Source organism: Nyctereutes procyonoides, unplaced genomic scaffold (assembly GCF_905146905.1).
Source record: "Nyctereutes procyonoides isolate TBG_1078 unplaced genomic scaffold, NYPRO_anot_genome, whole genome shotgun sequence".
Taxonomy (NCBI): Eukaryota; Metazoa; Chordata; class Mammalia; order Carnivora; family Canidae; genus Nyctereutes; species Nyctereutes procyonoides.
This window is the reverse complement of record NW_026575049.1, coordinates 13,069,405-13,089,765: the sequence shown is the minus strand read 5'-3', so window position 1 is coordinate 13,089,765 and position 20,361 is coordinate 13,069,405. Positions and strand designations below refer to the sequence as shown.

Genomic DNA, 20,361 nt, shown 5'->3' with positions numbered 1-20,361 from the left:
AATTAAAAGGCTGTCTGGTCCAATAACCGCCCACCCATCTCTCCTCTCTGCTGGGGATCCCTGGGCCTAATTCCAAGGCCCCCCTGCTCAAAGACAAGTCTGAGTGGTGCTTTGACTCTGTATTTAACTTGGAATCCCTTCCCCCTCGCAGAGTCAAGTCATTGGTATCTATTCTTCTCCAGGAAATAATCTTAGCCTCGTTGGCATCGCTGACTGCAAAGATCCTTCCCACAACTGCACGGAACTAACTGCCTCTTTTTCAAAGACAGCTACCATCATTCCTCATGAAAATTCAACTCTTTGAAGGTATTTTCAGATAGACATATTCCTTATATGGGGTTTTTTTCCCTTAGAATTATTTTTTTTTCAGCTGTTAATGTATTTAAAAAATCGAACTCATTTTTGTTGTGTTGAAGACATAGTTTTCCTGGGTGCCTCTCTGGCTCTGAGAAAAGGCCAGATTCCCTGTGTCTCCTCTGCCCCCCCAGCAATCCATCATCTCTCGCCTGCAGCTACAGCAAGTCAACTGCTGAGACTGGGCTTCTGAGAGGCCAAGGAGTCCCCAAACCGATTCATTCCTACCTACTCAGGAAAAATCATGGGGAGGGGTGAGATGAAAATGAGAGGAGAAAAATAGTTTCAGCCCAGGACTACAGACTGCTGGCCATTCGCTGAATCCTGTCTAAAGAGTGGGCTTTTAACATGAGGCCACTGGTCCGCAATCTGTGACAAAGCGTCTGCCCAGTTACCAGCCACCCCGGAGGTCTGTGCAGCGCCTACGAAATGCCAGGCACCCACGTGAATGAGACTTCATTCAGTGCACAGAATCTTTTATCTATTTGATACCGAGGATCAAAGACAACAGAGCCTTTTAAACTTAAAACAGGTGTTGGGTGATGCACTATTCATGTGAAGCTGCCCCTTTTGGCTTCCCCTATTCTTTTACCCGGTAGGTAGAAACTCTTGTTTAAGGAAAATTATACAGTTTTAGGGCAATAAATTTAACTACTTGGGCAAGAGCAATAAAAGGCAACACTGTATTTAAAAAGCATGGGTTGAGGGCCACCCGGGGGGCTTGGTCAGTTAAGCGACCGACTCTTGGTTTCGGCTCCAGTCATGATCTCATGGGTCCTGAGATCGAGACCCGTGTCAGGCTCCAGACTCAATGTGCAGTCTGCTTGAGATTCTCTCTCTCCCTCTCTCTCTCTGAGGCCCCCTTTGCGCATGCTCTCTCTAAATACATAAAATCTTAAAAAATTAAAAACAAAAAGAGCATGGGTTTAGTGTTTTAACAAGTGTAACCTCATCACCAGCAAAGGCAATAGCACCTGACAGGTAACGGGTGCTCTGTATATGAGGTGCCGCGCAGAGTGCTTTACACGAATGGGTTTCCCAATCCCGCGATGTAGATGTTGTACTTATTGCCATTTTACACGTGAGAAAACCAAGACACGTAGTAAACTGCCTGGGTTACTCCAGACAGGCCTACGATCTTTGTCAAAGCAGTTCTCATTTCTAAAGTAGGGAGCACTTGATGGGATGAGCATTGGGTATTATTCTATATGTTGGCAAATTGAACACCAATAAAAAATAAATAAAATAAATAAAAATAATAAAAATAAAGAAAATCCATAACAAAAATAAAGTAGGGAGAATTACGACTATTTTACCACCAGCTATGGGGGTCGCATGAGGCATCGAGGGCAAAAGTGTTATAAAAGCACTTTCTGAATTGTTTTTTCCTGTCTCTCTTGGGAGTTTACAAACAATGCAGTCTGCCAAGTTCAGAGGGAAGGACCTCTGCTATCACAATATGAGACCAGAGATTATATCAGCTTGCCCCACTTTCTGCTACACGTCTGACAGCCAGAAAAAAAGGTGCCCTGTATCTTAGATGCAGGAAAGTGCTATTTTCCATTGAGTTTAGGGGACAGGAGAGTGCCCCCTGGACAGAGAAAATGACTCTCCCCTGAGCATGGCCCAGGATGGGCATGCACGCACAGAGGGTGACTTAAAATGTAGGTCTTGATGTTGTTGAAGTACAAGATGGCCAATAGGTCAGGAGACAACTGCTAGTGAAAAGACAATTTGTTCCTCGCAGTTGCCAAGAGCTGGGAGCCCCCCGGGCCTTGCAGGATCCACCTGGGCCAGAGTACCAGGGTCAGTCAGGAAAATGAAGGAGACGAGGAAAGCATGGGCACAATGGACTTCTACTGGGGTTCCCATGTAAAGGAGTAGACAGGGGAAGCAGGCGATGACCTGGCTAGCTGGAACAATTTCAGCAGACTCTGGGGTTCAGGGGCTGCCCAGACTTGTCTGGGACCTGGCCCTGGGGTCATTAGGGTAGGAAATATTGACCTAGAGTGTAAAAGCCCTGTAAGAACCGAATAAGGAAGGTGCTGGGTGTGGGCTTTGGATTGGTTGGTTTGCATATGAAAGGCACACTTGCAGAGGAGTCATCTCTATCTCCAGGGGGTTTAGGCAGCCCTGAGAGGAGCCCTCTCTCCTGGGTCAGCACGTCCACAAGAGAGCAAAGCAACACAAAACACAGAAAATGAGACACATGATTAACACACAGGGATTCCAAAAAAAAAAAATACATGGGGTTTGTATGTTCTGATCTAAATCCCTTTGGTTCAAGAAAATCTATAATTCGGGGGGGGGGTATACATAGTCTAGTACTGAAAACAGACAAGTGTTTCAGACAAGCAGACAGGTAGGGTGACCACGTGCGGTGAGGTCTATCCCGGAGGTGGGCTCAGCAGGATGGGAAGCTAGAGCTTCCAGATTCTTGTTTCTGGAGCGGTGGGTCACAGGCGGCCTTCCAGAAGAGGTGATGTTTGTTTGAGCTGAGTATGGAAGACTCCCAGAAGTCGGCCAAGTGACACAGAAAAGCCCCACAAGCAGACACCAACACATGTGAACAGCGGAGGAGTGCAGGCCGCGTCCAACAAGGCTGCGGTGGGGAGAGTGGGCGGGCCCAGGCGGGGGACCTGGCCAGGTGTGCAGGAGCGAGGCAAGAGAGGCCTATTCCGCAGGCTAAACTGAGAAGTTAAACTTCATCGCGAAAGCCACAGAAAACTGTTTGGAGGACTGAATAGAAGAGCGACACGATGGGAGCTGCGGTGTCGACAGAGTGTGCTGGGAAGGGACGTGGGTGCAGACAGCAAGGGGAGCCCGAACTCAGGTGATTTCGGTGTCAAAGCAGGTGGGGCGCACCTTCAGGGGACATGAAGACGATCTGAACGTGGTCGGGTTAAGGTCGCAAAGGAAATTCCGATGACACTAAACACACGTTTAACCACTATGAACAGAAATTTGGGGAACTATTATTTATTTATTCCTCACACTAAATCTGATTGTTCCCTTCTGTGTGGCAGATTTTTGGGGTGATGCAGAGACACTTTATCTGTATCCACAATGGGCCCAAAAAAAGACGACGCGGTTAAAAGCCAAGCACACGTATTTTCCATAGGTAGCACGTGTAAGCAACGGTATGATTTGGCGACATCTGGAAATGTAACTGGGAGTTTTAGAGTTCACTGGGCTATCTGGCATCAGAATAAAAAAGTGACAAGAAGGGACAGTCAACCGGGGTTTTCAGGACAGCTGGGGCCCGATTGCTCCTTTGCCAGCCATGTGTTTTGGGGAATGTCATCACCTGTGAAATGAAGGCGTTGGATTAGGTGACCTCACAGGCCCTTCACGTTCTAACTCCCCCAGGCGGACACAGCACGGGGGACTCATGAGAACACGGCCACAACCTAGCTCAGGGACTTGCATTCCGTTATGTGGGCAGTTGGGACAATGCTCCTGCAATCACGATTAAACTCCAGTTTTGCACAGTGTAACGTGACCCTGGGTACATGGGTCGGTCCTGCTGGTAACCTGCGCATAAAAGATGATCCTCAGTTCCTTACAGCAGAATGTCCTCTACACGTGGCTCACGCTCTGAACTTGCAGTATAATTAACAGCAATCTATCAAAATTAGCCTTTTCTTTCCCAATATGCAGTCAGCTACGTTTTGAGGAGTTTCTACCGTGAAGGCCAAGGGGGCTTCAAATTACCACCTACTGGTCACTGGGGACCAGGCTATGTCCACCTAACACTTCTCGTGATTACAAGACCCTGGGGAGGCGGACTTGATGCCGCACGGCCAGCAGCTGTAAGGTGGAAGGTACACACTTCTTGTCACTTAATCATGTTGCTAAAACTTTTGAGATCTTCAAATGAGATACGCTTACACCCTGGGAGAATCCGGTTTAACTAGGATTTCCTTCTGCGACCCGAGCTTGAAGAGTCCATGAAAAAAGATCTGGAACTTCCTCTGTGGCCCTGAGCCCCCAAGAACAACAGCTGCCGAGCGGGGCTGCAGGAGTGCAGGCCTCCCGCCCTCTGCAGGGAGAGAGTTGTGGCTTCCCCGAGTTAAAATCAGAGACCCCTATTTCGGTGCATCAAGAGTTGATACTTTAATTCCAAGAGAGACTCTTCTCTCTAAACCTCCCTTCATCCCGCAGCTTGAAGCCCTAGGGGAAAGTGTCTGAGATAAGGAAGGTGCGGGCTTCCAGGCCTCTGATGCCAGGTGGAAGCGAGGGATGGACAAGGACAGGGAGAGACACAGACGTGCACCCTGTGTGTCAGGGACCCTAGCAGAGGTCTTGTAGTCTCTCAGTCCCACCCCAAGTTTCTTGGGTAGCAGATGTCCTCACTTGTCTTTCCACCTCTCTTGGCATTCCCCCCCCCCCCAGGCTTTACTTTATTGGGCAATGGACACTCTTAAGGGTCACAGAGTAGGTCTACAGCCACATGCAGGCATGTCTGCTAAGGATCTCCCAGGACAGGAAGTTTGAAGGGAAAATAAGGAAGATTTCTTATTTCAGGCTTCACGAGAAGACTCCAAACTCATTCTGTAGATTCAGTCAACAAACATTGGGAAATAAATGTTTATTACAGAAGTCTCAATATATATATACCAAAAAAAAGTAGATGACTTAGGAATGTGACTCCTTCCATGGACAGTTTTACTTGGTTTTTATAATCAAATAATCTTCACCGTCCGTATATGTATACAAAAAGTGAGAAGTGATTTTATGCTGATAGATTTAAAGACCAACTGGATTATGTAACAGAGTTCCTCCAACGAAGTGTCTCACAAGAAAATTTATAACCTGAAAGCTTCAAGTGCCATGTGGTGTTTTGTGTGTTGAACCAATAAACTCATTAAAATAACATTGGGCAAACCCAAACACAACACAATGAAATTTCTAACACAGCCCACATTAACCAACCAACTTTAAAATAATATCTTTGTTATGTACTAAGGTTAAAAATTCAGCAAATTCTTTATATTTTTTCCACTTGAGATCATGTGTGGTTTTCTACTTCCCTGAGAAGTACACTTCTGTGGCTTTTTTGATCAAAGGCAGGTTATTTTTGCAAATAGACATCTTTTGTAGAGGTCCCTTGTTCTCCTTAATCAAGGTTTCAAGAAAAAAAAAAAGCACAAAAATATTTACTTTTTTTTTTTTTTTTTTTTTTTTTTAGTGACACATCAAAATTCTTAGGTTCCTTTCTGAGTGTAGGCTTTGGAAAGAAGGCAGGGATGTAAGGTTAGCCATCACAGTGCGTGCGTGTGTGTGTGTGTGTGTGTGTGTGTGTGTGAGGGAGAAAAGGAGGAGGAAAGAGGAAATAAAGGAATTTGGCTGCAAAATTGAGTAACAGTTTGAAACAGTTGGCTTCCAGTTGTGAAAGATGAGCAACACTGGGGGAAAAGGCTGGGCTGACAAGGGACCACTTGAGGGAAGCTTAATCTCAGCTGGCAGGCTGACCATGGAGGTCAGCTCAGTGCACGCGTTCTCAGCTGGAGCTGGGCTCCCTTTGCCAGGACGATTGTCTTCTGCATTTCAGCTTCTGAACTAAACTGAAGGTGCCTCCAGACAGCCAGCGACTCAGTGTCTTCCCTTGAAAGCCTTGGCCCTGCACCGCCAGGCCGTGTCAACCTTATGTATCATTTCCATTTGTGCGACTGGGACAAAGGACACGGTCTCTGATTGGTACGTCGGGGCTGTGTGTTGGTGTGTGCGTGACAGAGATGGCCCTCCTGCCCCTTGACAACCAGAGCCCTTGTTAGAAGGCGAAAGCAAGCTCCTCTGGAAGGCAGGCAGGATCACCCGACTGCAGATACAAATGTGCAGGCCTCACAAATGAGACACCTGCAAATGACTGCTGCAGAATTTAAATTTTTTTTTTTTAGAATTTTGTTGTTAAAATTAAATTGTTGATGTTAATACAAAACTACAATGGAGGGGCATGCGAGGGGGCTTTGGAGATTAAATCCGTATGCAGCTGACATTTCCTAAACATCAATTCGTACTTGATGGGGTGATCTTTCTACTGAATACAGTTTATAATTAATTGGCCAGTTGGGGGTTTTTCATATTGTTGACTTTGTAGTACGGTGAGTGATTAACACACATTAGATTTCCAGCAGCAAGGGAAATGAAAGACTGATGAACTAGGACGGACGGTTTAGGAAGAGTTTTTCTTTGTCTGAAGGAGGGAACTTTTCTCCGATTTATCCAGATTTCTAGTTCACACAGAAGTCTGTGTCCCTGGCCTGACTGTTAAACCATGCAGTTTCCAGATAGATCTAAGTAGAAAAAACGTTGAAATAATTTCCATTCTGAATCAAATGCCAGTAAGGCAGCCTTTATGACATCAATTCATCTTATCGGTTTTAAAGGTGAATACAAATTCAATAAAATTTGCCTATTAAGAAAGTTCATGTCTCTCTGAATGGAGAAATAGTTCCAAAGAGTTTGTCTACTTTATTTGACACACAGCTCTGGTCATAGGAAAAAAAATCTGTTTTATCCTCGACTTGGAAGTTATTAGTCAACTGATCACTCCTTAAGATGCTGGGGCAGCTACCACAATTTATCCCTGACTTGGAGATAAGAAACATTGTTTTGGTAGTAGTAGGAAAATGGATCTATGGAAAGATACCTACTAAACTGCAAACACTGGCCATCAGCTATATAATGTTATTCTCATTCTACTAAAAATTAAAAACTGCCATTTCCCAGCCAGTTGAAGAAATATTTTTGGTATTAGAGCTTCATAAATTGCGTTCCTGGGGAAAAAAAAAGTGCTTAAATATTTCAGCACCAATTATAATTCCCGTGAAGCATGACTATGAATTAGAAGGCCGGTATTCTTATGCTTCTGGTAAACTGGCCCTGAAGATGATTTCAGAGAGGCCCCCAAACCCACGGAGCAATGTAAATACCTTGGAATATGCAGACAGGCCTGCAAGTTAGGGATGATGATAGTATCTGCCTCACAGGGCCTCTGCGGGGCCTACGGAAAAGTCAAGTACTTAGCATAATGTCTAGTACTCAGGAGCAACGATATAAATGTCAGCTCTTATTACAATAAAAGTGATTTAGATATGTAAATTATGGTGTGTTTGTTAAAATCAACAACTCGTTGCATCCTTTAAGCTGAATACAATTTAATTGTATTTCAAGTGGGGCTCGGCCAGACAGGCCTCTTTTAGCCACTGGGATTTTGGCAGCTGGCTCAGCCAACTCCAGTCCTTCAACACCATCAATGCTTCGGGAACATCCCGGGAGTGTCAGGCACTGGTGTGGGAGCGGGGCTACCAAGTGGAAAATTTCCTCCTCCCTGGAGAAGTCCACAGTCTAGGGGGGAGGATAAGCCGGGAAGGGAGGAGAGCTCGTAATCACACCCCAGAGTGTCACACCATCTGACCTTAAGGGAGATGCTTTCACGGACATGGTCAGTTCTTCTGTGTCCTCTCAAAGCCAACCTCTGTTTCTCCAAGCCCAGACTTAAACACTGACCACAGGGGTAATAAATTTACGAAGGGATGAGGAAGGAGTCCAGCTTCTTCCTGGAAGCTGGGGGTCCCTTAAACAGCTCTTCTACTAAGGCGGACGCCCTGTTAACAGTCCTTTAGTGTCACCGGTAGGTCAGGTCACCCCATCGCTTGAAATCAAATGACTCCCCCCCTACCAGTTTCAAATAAGGCATTTCCATTGGGCTTGCTCCATGTATTTAAAAAAAAAAAAAAGAATTGGGAGAGGTAGGAGAAAATACCAGGGATTTCAAGAACCAGCCTGCTTCCCGCCTCTGGAGAACAAGATTAATTTTGAATCATGAAAAATTTTATGAAAACCTCCCCCTACTAGCCTATGAAATATCTCCCTTTACCATAGAAAATGAGTTGCCTGGGTGAAACGGAGTGTGGAAGTTGGCGTCTATAATGAGTGAGTACAAATGTGGATTGAAGCTGACAGATATGGGAATAAAAGAGTTGCAGCAGGTTAGAACTCATGGATACATTCAACACATGAAATTCTGCTAAGATACATCAAAAATAGCAACAGGACCAGATATTCAGTTTGTTTTCTTTGGTACGTAATAGATCAGTCGTGGCTCCGATGCCAGTCTGATTTGTCTTTTTGCTAGAAAATGAGACTCCATAAAGGAAAACATTGCCAACAGGATTGAAGAGGTTGAAACTCATAGGAAGGAATTTGCCTTTTCACGAAGAATTCAATTTACCAGAAACATCCACTTGTGGGGTGTTTATGAAGAAATGTACCATTTAGCATTATTCTAAATTTATAGAAATAACTGAACAATAACAAAGATTTACCCCACAAAATGCTCAGTGCAGAGCTCACTACTGTTTTTCATTTCTATCTTATGGCATATGATTTGGATTAATTGGAGACATACTTCAATTTATAGCTAAAATGACTTAAATGAGTTCAATAGAAAAAATATTTAAAAATGCTTTACTAAGGTAGGTAGTTATTAGGTATCAGTTTTAGAACTACAAATATTCTGCAATGCCTTTAATTATATATTTGAGGTTAATCGTTTACATGGATACTAGTTCTATGCCTTTGACAGATGCCTTGAAAATTAAAAAAAAATCAAATCGTTCAGATAAAAAATTTAACTATAAGAAATCATAGACCAGCTTAGTGTTTTTGAAATTCTTCAAACACATCCGAGTGGGAACAGTTCCATTATCAAAACACATTTTATTTAACTACGAAAGTTCTTTTTAATTCCAATCTTCTAATTCGTTTGTGATTGCTATCAGAGCTCCTTTACTTTGAAAAAAACGCATAAGGACAAAAAAAAAGATTGAAGATCCTATTGAAGATCGTATTTCTTACATGTAAAACTTCATTCTCATCACACAAACTCTGTCGTGCACACGTTGATCATATTCAATAAAATATTTATTTTAAATTCATGCCACAAAATTGAATCAGAACTACTGCTTTAAAACGAAAAATCACTCGTAATAATTTAGTCGATTAGTTTCAGTAATTGCCCCCATAACAAAAACACGACTGAAGCAACCCTGGGAATCCTGGGGGAAAAGAAAGAACTTCTTTAAAATGAAGAAAAGTCACTGACATCATTATACTTTCAACGAATTCTGAAAGCAGTCTGTAGAGCAAACTGTATAAATTTTGCAGTTGATCTAAAATTTAAGACTGTTACAACAGCTAAAAGCTTTTGTAACCATTTCTAAGCTACAAACATTCTCCTTGATTTAAAATACTTTTCTTTGCTTGAAGGGAAGCAGAAATATATTAAACCATTTCAAAGAAGATTCTAAAAATATTCTTTAATTTTGAAACTGCATCTTAAATGCTTAAAACATATGTATGACACCAGGGCCATACTTAATTAGTTATAATTGAGGTTTTTGATCAGTTTTTATTAATACCAGTTTTGCTAACTATGTGTAAAATTAAATTTTGTTATAAAGTTACATATGGAAAAGTAAGCAAGCTACATAAAAATAAAAAATAAAAAAAATCATTCTCCCCGTTGCTTTGGTTCATGTGACATGAATTTGCTTGTGGATGAAATGTTCACATCTTTAAGCAACAGCAGGGAAAAACTCAGTTTGCATTTACAAATAAAATAGCTGCTCCAGGTCAATAAAGAAAAGTATATTTTCTCTACTAGAACTATATTAGGAAGTTCTTAAGGATTTAGTTTTCTATCTGGATGTCACACTAACTGGATGAAAGACACATCTAAGTGGCAGAGGGGAACTTATTTTTAAGACCGGATTAGCAAAACACGTCCACGTTTCATGCATTAAAATAATTTCTCTATAATAAGATCATATGCCGGAGCTACTTTATTTCTGACAGATCATTACTGGTAGATAGAGATGTATTAAACATTGTAAACAATTATTGCCTGCTTTTATGTCTCAACCTTAGCGTTTTTCCGTATTTTATGCAGAGTGAGCTTTATTAGCCTATTTATTAAGCCTATTTATTGTTTTGTGAAATCAGAGCCCAAAACGACTGGAAGAGAGAGAGAGGGAAAGAGAAAGAGAAGATTGAAATTTTCCAGTGTTTCCACCATGTTCAGTGGCCCAATTACAGATCTACTGGGGAATGCAGTTCAGTTAAAAAAAAAAAAAAGAAAGAAAAAAGAGAATTAATATCGATGTTTAGACTGACTTAAGATTGAGCTTTTCTGGGGGACCAAAGCTTATGAAACTGCACATAAATAGCCCTTGCCTCCTATGAAGAGGTTTAGGAAACTTTCTTTACCTATGAGTCTGACTAGCCAGCCAGCTATCGGATTATGGCAAATCCACTGGCCGAATGGGTACAGCTGCAATCTGTACATACAAATTTGCCATCATCAATCTGTTTGAAGAAAATGAAATGCTTGTTCTTTTGTGGGGAGGGGAGGAAGATTGAGAGATAATATTTTGACTCAAATAAATGGTGATAACCTACTACAAACAATAAAAGATAGTAATCTGGCTTTTGCCCCACATCAGTCCCTGCACATTTTGAAGTTCTTGCCAAAGCTTAATCACGCGGGGGGCCCCAGCGGTATGGGGCTATAGCCTAGTGGTCTCTTTCAAGAGCAAAGGGAAGTTATTTCTTAAAATAAGTAAACCGGTATAACACATACTTTATTTATTTGCATATGACTAAATAAAAACTTCTCTTTTAGGTTAGGAGAGCACATGTGAAGGCAGACACGGTCAGATAATTCTAGGTGTAACCAAAAGAGGGCACCATCTACCCTTGATGCCTGCAGAGTTCCTGTGGTCATGCAAACAAAATCCCCCCAAAAAAACCCCAAGCCCCTGAACCCCAGAAGAAAGGGCATCCCACGGTTCCTGACATTTTGTAGCTCTCCATGGAGACCGAATTCTGGAATCGCCCCTTTATGCAGCACAGCACTTTGGTTGTTCACTTCAGGACTGATTTAGCACGAGGAGCAAGTATTTAACATTCCCTGCGACACTTTTCAGAGCCTTCAAGATTAATATTTTATAGGGCACTGAGACAATTTCTCCTTAGGCTGGAGCACAGGCTGTCATCAAGCAGCACGAGAAAAAAGATGACAATTAACTTCCTAATGCTATCCTAACGCCAAGAGGTTATCTGTAGTGATAGATAGATAAGGAACAGTGGCAGAAGGATCTCCTGACACACGGAGGACACAGTTAAGTGCATCTGAGGTATGTGGGAAATAATTTGAAACCGCATTTGATGCCAACTTTTAGTAACAGAAGCCTAACAAATGTTCATTCTTGCAAGTGGGAGAAAAAAGCATCCCGACGCGACTCATAAATGTATTTTCTGTATTCTCAAACATGCTTTATGACAAGTGCACGACTTACATAGGTAAGTGTTTGGGGGGGGGAGGATTGCACACCTCCCTTGTATCCAACCGATTTCTTCAGGGAGGTGGGGAAGAGTAGTTTCGGGCTCGTAAATCTAGTTGCCAAACTGCTCTCAAAAATTCACCATTCAGAAGACCGCATGATTCTCGAAACCACGAGTCTCGCATTTTTAAACCAGAGGCTGGGGTATGAGCGTTTCACTGGGCAGCACAGACAAGCCGTTGAGGGAAATCCTAGGGAAGGGCCATCTCCGTCTCCATCTCCAACACCAGTGAACAAACACGTCACTACCTGTGCAACGGGTGCCACTGGGGAGAAACCTGGTGGGGAAATAAATAGTCCTGGAAGCTTTTCAAGTCAAGCAAAGTACCAACAACAGCTTTATGGCAGATGACAAGGGACTGCCCTCTGCTGATGCTACTATCCCGCAGGAGGGTCTCCTCTTTTCAAAGCAGTAGTAAAGCCAATTAAAAAAAAAAACAGAATTTTTCTTTTCTGTTCTATTCTGTCTCTGTAGAAAGAGAATGGCTAGGTAGTGGAAGGCGTTGTGCAAGCCTCTTCATGTTTCTTTTCTCCAGAAAACAACGGAACAGAGGAAGGAACGAGTTCACACAAACATCCCGACTGGCTCCTGCCAAGGGACATCAGAGAAGCCGCGATGGGGATTGCGTGGGCTTGGGGGGGGGGCTCGGGGCGGTGGCTCCCATTAGGCCCTGAACGTGCCACCTGTGACCACCCCGTGACCCCCCGTGACCCGCTGCCCCTGGTCTCGGTGCCTGGAGATACTGCACGGGACTGGGGGCGAGCAGTGTGTGGGTCCCCGCAGCTGCACAGACACCTGTTACCTCCGGGCCGGGTTGGGGTTGGGGCTCATCCCGAGGGTGTCGCCCCCCCTTCCCTGCCCCACTTGCCCCTTCCTCCCCGGGAGGGGGAGACGGTTAAAGATTACACGGGCCGCGGCCACTTCAAAGGGCGGCACGGGCAGCCAAAGGTGGAGATAACACTCCTGTGGTTGCCACACTCTAATCACTTCATTAAAAAAAAAAAAAAAAAAAAAAAAAAAAAAAAAAAAAGAAAAAGAAAGTAAAGAAAGGAAGAAAAGAGAAGAGAAGAGGAAAAAAGATCCCATCCCGCGCTGGCGCAGGGGATGCACAGTGAGTCCCTCCCGGGCTGGGCAAGTCGGGGCTCCCCTTTGGGGACAGTCGCCTTCGGCTGCCCGCGGGGGCGGGAGGCCGCGGAGGGGAGGTCGAGGCAGGGGTCGTCGGGCGCCCGCCCGCTGGGTTCCAGGCGAACCGGCCCGCGACCTGCCTGCAGCCGCATCGCGGCGCCGACGCCCCGGCGCTTCCCGGGCTTGCACTTGCAGCGGGGCCTCCGCGGCCCTAAACTTGCGCTCGGGCTGCCCCCCCGCCCCGACCCCGCCAGCCTGGCCCTGCGGCCCAGCGCGTGTGCCCGAGACGCCCTCTGAGGACTCGCCCGGCGCCCCCGGGACCCCCCGGAGACCCCGGTGTGCAACTGGCAGCTCCTCCCCGATGTGCACCTCCCTGGGCCCCCCCAGGTGTGCGGCTGGCAGCTCCTCCCCGATCTGCACCCCGACCCCCCCAGGTCCTCCCCCAGGTGTGCATCTGGCCGCTCATCCTCGATGTGCCCCCCCGACCCCCCATCGGTGCGCGGCTGGCCTCTCATCCCTGACCTGCACCCCCAGCACCCCCCCCCCCCGTGCAGCTGGCCGCTCATCCTCCATGTGTCCCCCCAGCAACCCCCCTCGCTGAGCGGCTGGCTTCTCATCCACGATCTGCACCCCCCCTCGGTGCGCGGCTGACCTTTCCTCCCCGATGTGCCCTCCCGGGCCCCCCAGGTGAGCGGCTGCCCTCTCCTCCCCAATGTGCCCCCCCCCCCGCTGAGCGGCTGATCTCTCCTCCCCGATGTCCGCCCCCCCGGACCCCCCAGGTGTGCGTCTGGCCGCTCGTCTCCGAACTGCCCCCCCTCGGTGCGCGGCTGCCCTCTCCTCCCCGATGTGCCCCCCCGGACCCCCCAGGTGAGCGTCTGCGCTCTGCTCCCCGAAGTGCGCCCCCCGCCCCCGCCGCGGCCGAGCGCGGCGCACTCACAGGTAGGAGGTGAAGACGCTGAGGTTGGAGGGCAGCTCCGAGAGCCCCCGGTCGGAGCAGTCGGCCCGGAGCAGCGTCCTGCCGTCGGGCTCGCACTGACAGCGCGCGGGGCAGCCCCGCAGGAGCGCGCGGGGCCCGGGCGAGCCGCCCACGGCCGCCAGCTGCAGCAGCGCGGGCAGCGCCAGGAGGGCACCGGCGGGGGCGGCGGGCATCGTGGGTGCGGGGCCGCGGGCGCTCAGCGCGGGCTGGGGCCGGGGCTGGGGCCGGGGCCGGGGCTAGGGCCGGGGCCGGGGCCGGGGCCGGGGCCGGGGCCGGGGCTGGGGCTGGGGCTCGGGCTGCGGGTCCCGCCGTGCGCGCTGCCGCCGCCGCGGGGGCCGAGGGCGCTGCTGCGGCGGGCCGCCCGCTCGGCGAGGAGCAGCATCTCCGCTCGCACGCCGCTGTTTTAAAGCGCTCCGGCCCGAATCGCGCGCGCGGTGACGTCAGCGCGGCCCGGCTCCCCCCTCCCCCCCCCCCCCGCGGCCGCACTTTCCCTCCCGGGCCCCCTCCCTCCTCCGGGCCGGGGCGCGGGGACCCCACCCCCCGGCGAAGGGCCACGTCAAATAAGGGATGGGATACACGGAGTGATTAAAAAAAAAAAAAAAGACTAAAATTCAATCCAGAAACACAGTCCCGGTCACCAGGGTAAGGAGGCAGGCATCCCTGGCGACGGCGGGGTCCCTCCGAGCCTCGCCCTCAGCACAGTCTTGCCCCCCGAGGCCCTGACCCCCAGGGGCGGGGGCACTGGCTGAACCTGGGGCCGGAGGGCTAGGGGGCTCCTTTTCCCAGGTGCTTCACGATCCCTGGAAAGGCAACTTTAGGTGCACAGGGAGCTGTTTGCTTTCGTCCAGCGAGGGGCCTTAACCTGCCAGGTGCTCCGGGGTCCTCCGAATGCAGCACCCCTCCACCTCCACCCCAACCCGGGGGACGAGAGCAGGACGTGCGTCTCCTGCAGTGAGACAAGTGAGACAAGTGAGTGGATGGGAGAAAGGAGGAAAGGGACTTAGGGCTTTCTTGCAGAGAAGGCCTCCGTGGGGACAAGTCAGTGCCCAGGCCTGTCACATCAACCCACAAACACGCACGATTTGCTCTCTGGGGCACAATGCCTCCTTGTTTCAGGAAGGTGGAGAACCCTTTTGGGTCTCAAGGCCTCTCTTAATCTTCTCCCACTTAGCCTTTCCCACCGAATTTCCCACATAAACTTCTGAATTTTACAGCTGGGAAGTGCTCTTCCTGTTTGGTTAGGCATGTTTACCCTCCTTCACTGAAGGAGTGATCCCTACACCTGCCTCATCAATCACCTGTGCAGGTTTTCCGATTAAACAGGTACCCGGACTGGAATCAGTATTACGGATGTGTCCTTTTCTGGAGTGAATCCCTTTATTGGCAAGTTTGCGAGTGTCTGGGTTAGGTGGGGGCTGGGGGGTGGGTGGGAAGCAGAGTGCCTAGGAATTATAAACTCCATCCTCCTCATTTTGCAAATAAAGGAACTGTGGTGCAGAGATTTTGGAAAATTTGGCAGCGGCTGCTGCAAACTGTGAGTTAAGCCTGGTCTCTGGCTGTCAGTGCAGTGCCCAGCTCTGGACTGTGTTTGGTGCACACCACATCCCCAACCATCACTTTGCTTGCTCTCGCCTCATTCCTGTTCCTCCCACCCATCCCTTCCACAGGTAGAGAATGACTTCTAATCGCTAATTTTCCTCCCCACTTTTTTTTTCTTTCCCCAGATTACTTAGGCTGTCAGTGCAACTCAAGATTTACTTTTTTCTGTGAAGCCTCCCATGCCCACAGTCTGCATTAATCATCAAGCAAGCAGTATTTGTAGAACAGCGAGGATCATGATGCGGCAGCAGCGACCAGAGGGGCAAGTTAGCTCTCCTCAAGGGGCTTGCAGTCTACAGGGGACCTTAGGCTCCCTACAGGAATCCCACAGAGGATGAGTCTCACTGAACAGTATGTTGTAAATAGCACAAAATGTAGTTCTGCAGCTTTCTTGAAAGCATGTTTGTTTCATTTGGCCAACTTTATTGTGATAACTTTGGAGGCAGTGACCAGGCCATTTGTCTTATCTTTACCTGTAGGACTGGAGCTCACGGTCGTGACCCCAAACCTAACAAATATTTACTGACTGATTTATCAAGATGGGCATCCAAATACGGTTGTGTCCACCGTCTGCCTGAAAACTTTTGGCAATACTTTCTTGACTTCAGCGTTGCCGAAGAGAGCATAACACTTCAGTTTTGAGTGAACGGGGCAGAACCAAATTTAAATGTAGGCTCTGCAAGTTTCAGGCTATTTGATCAGAGGCATGGAATGAGCCCACCTGTCTCAGGTGCCTTCTCTGTAAAAGGGGGATAATTATTTGCCTGCGTCGTTCTCAATGTGAAAATGTCTGGGACTTGGCCTAGAGCAAAGTAGATTTTCAACCCACGTTTGCACCTTTCCTCTTCTTTTTCAGGAATTGAAATTTCTCGATGAATTCATGTAGAGCAGAGGCTATTTCTGACTCAGTTAAAGGGGTAGGCAGCTGTGCTGAATGAAGCCAGGTGTAATGAGCATCTGTCATAGATCTGTCTGTCTGTCTGTCTTCATGCCAACATTTCTCCCCTTTCCCGTAGGTAGGAATACTCCACACTTCTCCTTGGGAAACTTTAAGTGGGTCTGGCGACGCTGTCTATTGTGTGGCTCTGCCTCCCTGCCCTGGGCAGGTTTACGACCCAAGCAGAGCAACCCGAATCTGTTTAGGGGGTTTTCATAGACCCCAGGGTGGACAAGATCCCTGGTTTCTTGAGTTGTAAGGACAAGGAGATTTAGAGTCGGGGGGTGGGGGGTGGGTGGGTGTCATTCTGCTGTAGAGAAAACTCACTGGACATGATTAGCACTAGCAAAGCGAGAAACAAAATCCTTGGGTCATCTTTTAAACACCTGGATCTAAGGCTGTTTCTACCCATCACCTCTAGGTTGGTGAATCAATCAATTTTGTTTTGTTTTGTTTGAGGTAGTGAGTGAAGTTTTAGTTGTGATCACTTACAAGCAAGAATGCTCAGTAAAAACCTGAAAGCACAGGAAGTATGAACATTTAAGAGTGGCTTGATAAACCCCCAAGGTCTTGTAGATCTTAAAAGAAAATCTCATAGGTTGCAAATAAGAATGATTTGGCTAATGGTAATTTTATTGATTGAATGCATGTAGGTTAGTCGTTAGTCACTTTGTCTAACTATAAAGATGAAAACATAGCAAATCAGATTCCTTGCACACCAAAGACAAAACAAAACAACAGTTCTAGTGAGAACACTTTGTCTATTTTGTGGCAAATGCCATTTAATTTATAAGATCAGGCTCTCAAATTGCATCATAATGACCATCAGCATTGACTCAGCCCTTTATACATTCATATCCTCCCTGGAACCTTATGAGATGATAATATTCTTGCCCCAATTTTAAGGATAGGAAATGCAAGTAGTTTTCCTAATGGAGACCAGCAAGTCAGTGATAGAACTAACATTCTGAGACTTATGACTTTATGTTCTTTTCCAAATCCCTTGAGAATTCTGAGCACCACCACCACCACCACCACCACCACCACCACCACCACCGCCACTCCACCCCAACCCCCAAGCATGTATGTATAGACTTAAACTGGATAAGATCTTGGGTTTACTGTCATTTCTTTACAAAAGAAATTCACATTTAAAACAATTTCTTAAAGATTTAATTTTTCAAGCAATCTCTACACTCAGTGTGGGGCTTGAACTTACAACCCCGAGATCAAGAGTTGCATGCTCTACTGAGTGAGGCAGCCAGGGACACCATTACATATTTTTTTTTATACAAGAAAAGTATAGTCTTTTGGGCTGCAGTGGATCCTACTGGAGCTGAGAATGGTGGCTCTTTATGTGCAGAGTAGAGGCAAGTATACATTCAAACTTCTTCGTCTTAAATATATGCATTTCTGTTCTCTCTTGATAACTCACAGGAATACATACAGGTGAGATGTCAGAGCAAAACAACAGTACCTTTACCTGTGATAGCAAGGTTATAGGCTAAAGCAGATTTGTTTAGTATTTTGTCTGGGTGAAATGTTCTTATTGATGATTTTGGAAGGTATCTCGTGTTAATGAGCTGGTATGTAATGGAAGATCTCATGCCAGAATTTAAATCGCTTATTGCTCCTCAGACTCTTTGATTGCAAGTTCCTAAAATCGATTCTGGTAAAGCGCAATCTGGTATGTGTCTACTTTTGGGGTTTGCTAAATGGATGATTTCCTAATTCTTTAATCTTTGATAAAAGTCCACAGCTAAAAACATTCATGTACGCCACAAGAATTACTAATAAGCTTAGTTGAAGCATGCCAGGATAATTTTAGTTAACAGGTAAGTCAATATTTCTTTTACAAGTATAGTGAAATAGTGTTTACACAACTGGTGGGCTATTATGGACTTATTTAACTTGTTTGAGAGCGTATAGAGCCCATTATTTGCCCTGCTCATTTTACATTCATGATATAATCAGGCTTATGCTGAATTTCTTAACTTCCTTTCACCAACAAAATCTAATTAATTGGGAAGGGAGGAGGATTTAAGAATAGAGATCTATTTTTCTTCCAGAATTATTTATTTTGCAAGAAAGCATTAGTTCGGCTAGTTCATTACTTTGAAATAGCCTGTTGTATAAAATCAATTGGATCTGTCTTTGATATTATCCAACAAAAAGGAAACCTTTAAATATATCCACATGCTCACAGCAGGCTAAAAGAAAAGACAGTGGTGTATGATATTATCAATTCGTTAGCTCATTTGATCCTCTTGTCTTATTTCATGTATGATAATGAACATGGTTCTACTGGTATGAGGCCTGCTTCCTGAGAATGAATGTCTAATCAAACTCACATGTAAACCAGAGATAGATTTTTCTCTTCAAACTAAGAATAAAGTAAGTGAGAAAAAATATAATAAAATACTTCAAATTAAATGAACTTACTGCTTATTCACACGCTTTATTTGATTCTGCTAAGGACTACCTGAGTATCCAGACAAAGCCTTCCATATGCCCAATATGATGGATCTTTTCCTGGTCTTTTTAGAAGTAGACTTTTCAGATTTCTAACCATCTACCATGTACACATGCTCTTATTTACCCGGCAGGGCTCAGATAGAGCATAGACCTTATTCCAAAACGATGATGAGGTGCTAATAGGTTCCTATTCCCAGAACTGCTTCCCCCAAGGCATGTTGCTAGAGTATATAGAAATCTACAACCCCTCATCCACAATTCCGAAATCCTAAGAGCTCTGTAAACAGAAAGGTTTTCTGAAACAAATTTGGTGGCACAATCTGAACTGAGTGGATGTGAATCTTTCTTGCATTTCCTGTTAACTTTCACTCAGTTTGCTGTAGAAATATTGATGTCCTCGATTGCAGCATGCTATCCCGGGTTCCCCTGGGAGTTTCATGTAATATATGGGGTCTCCTTCTCAATGTAGTTAAGTTTTTAAATCTTTCAAAATTCTGCATTTGGCAAGATCTGGGACCCTGGCATTTTTGGCAAGGGGATTGTGGACCTATACTTATATTTGGAATATTTATTTCATAAACAATTTACAGGGGAAAAAGAAAGACAAAAAAGGAATATTAGAACCCATATCAGTGGGACACCTGGGTGGCTAGGGGGGTGAGCGTCTGTCTTCAGCTCAGGGCATGATTCTGGGGTCCAGGGATTGAGTCCCACATCAGGCTCCCTGCATGGAGTCTGCTTCTCCCTCTGCCTGTGTCTCTGCCTCTCTCATTCTGTCTCTCATGCATAAATAAATAAAATCTTAAAAAAAAACATGTCATCAAGAGCAAGACTCAGAAGAGAAAGGGAGTAGCTCAGGTGAGTGAGTGGCCATCCCTGAACATGTTGTCCTTTGCAGAGATGTAACTTCCTGTCTCTTGTTCTGGGCATATGTTTGGGAAACGGCTAATAGAAAACATCCTATATATTAGAAGTTAGTTCTCTCAAGCACTGAAGAGTAAATAACAAATGGTAAGCATATTTCAGACAAGAAAAACCAGAGACGTTAGGCAGAAATAGTGAAAGGAGAAGAAAATGTGGAGCTTACCTAGAAGAACGAATTTATGGATTTGCAGGATTTGTAAAGTAAAATAAACGAATACAGAGCATGCTGTTTCCCAAAATGCTTTATTTTGATAAGTCTGGTGTATTTTAATTGAGTATGCATAGTAGCATTTCACTGCAATTACAATCCCATAAAGCGGGGCAAAATATATTGCACAAACATTGTGGTTCAAGTAAATGAGTCATAATAAAACATTGTCCAGATTGCTGCAATTAAAATTTACAGAAACCTTTTGTTGAGTGTTGTTTGGTTTGTGGATTAATAAAATGAGCCTGTTTGTTTTAATTTTTCTTTAACTAGGGCTAACATTTTAATTTTAAGTTTCATAGATTTTTCTTCTTTTGCCTAGATTGTTAGATCAGTACTTGGCAGAAAGAACTC

At 45.7% G+C, this 20,361-nt stretch overlaps 1 protein-coding gene and 1 long non-coding RNA gene across 2 annotated transcripts in view; one reads left to right on the top strand and one right to left on the bottom strand.

Annotated features, from left to right (window-relative positions):
• Positions 1-14,075, bottom strand: part of LGR5 (leucine rich repeat containing G protein-coupled receptor 5) — a 128,314-nt gene extending 114,239 nt beyond the window's left edge. Inside the window, exon 1 of the mRNA XM_055327817.1 lies at positions 13,826-14,075. Coding sequence (XP_055183792.1) covers positions 13,826-14,037 — 212 coding nt within the window. The 5' untranslated portion in view covers positions 14,038-14,075. The remainder of the gene's footprint in view (positions 1-13,825) is intronic.
• LOC129511283 (uncharacterized) lies at positions 12,768-16,663 on the top strand. The gene is made up of 4 exons (XR_008664787.1): positions 12,768-12,874; positions 13,474-13,575; positions 15,589-15,814; positions 15,943-16,663. It is a non-coding gene; the product is annotated as an uncharacterized LOC129511283 (long non-coding RNA).
• The last annotated feature ends 3,698 nt before the right edge of the window (positions 16,664-20,361 follow it).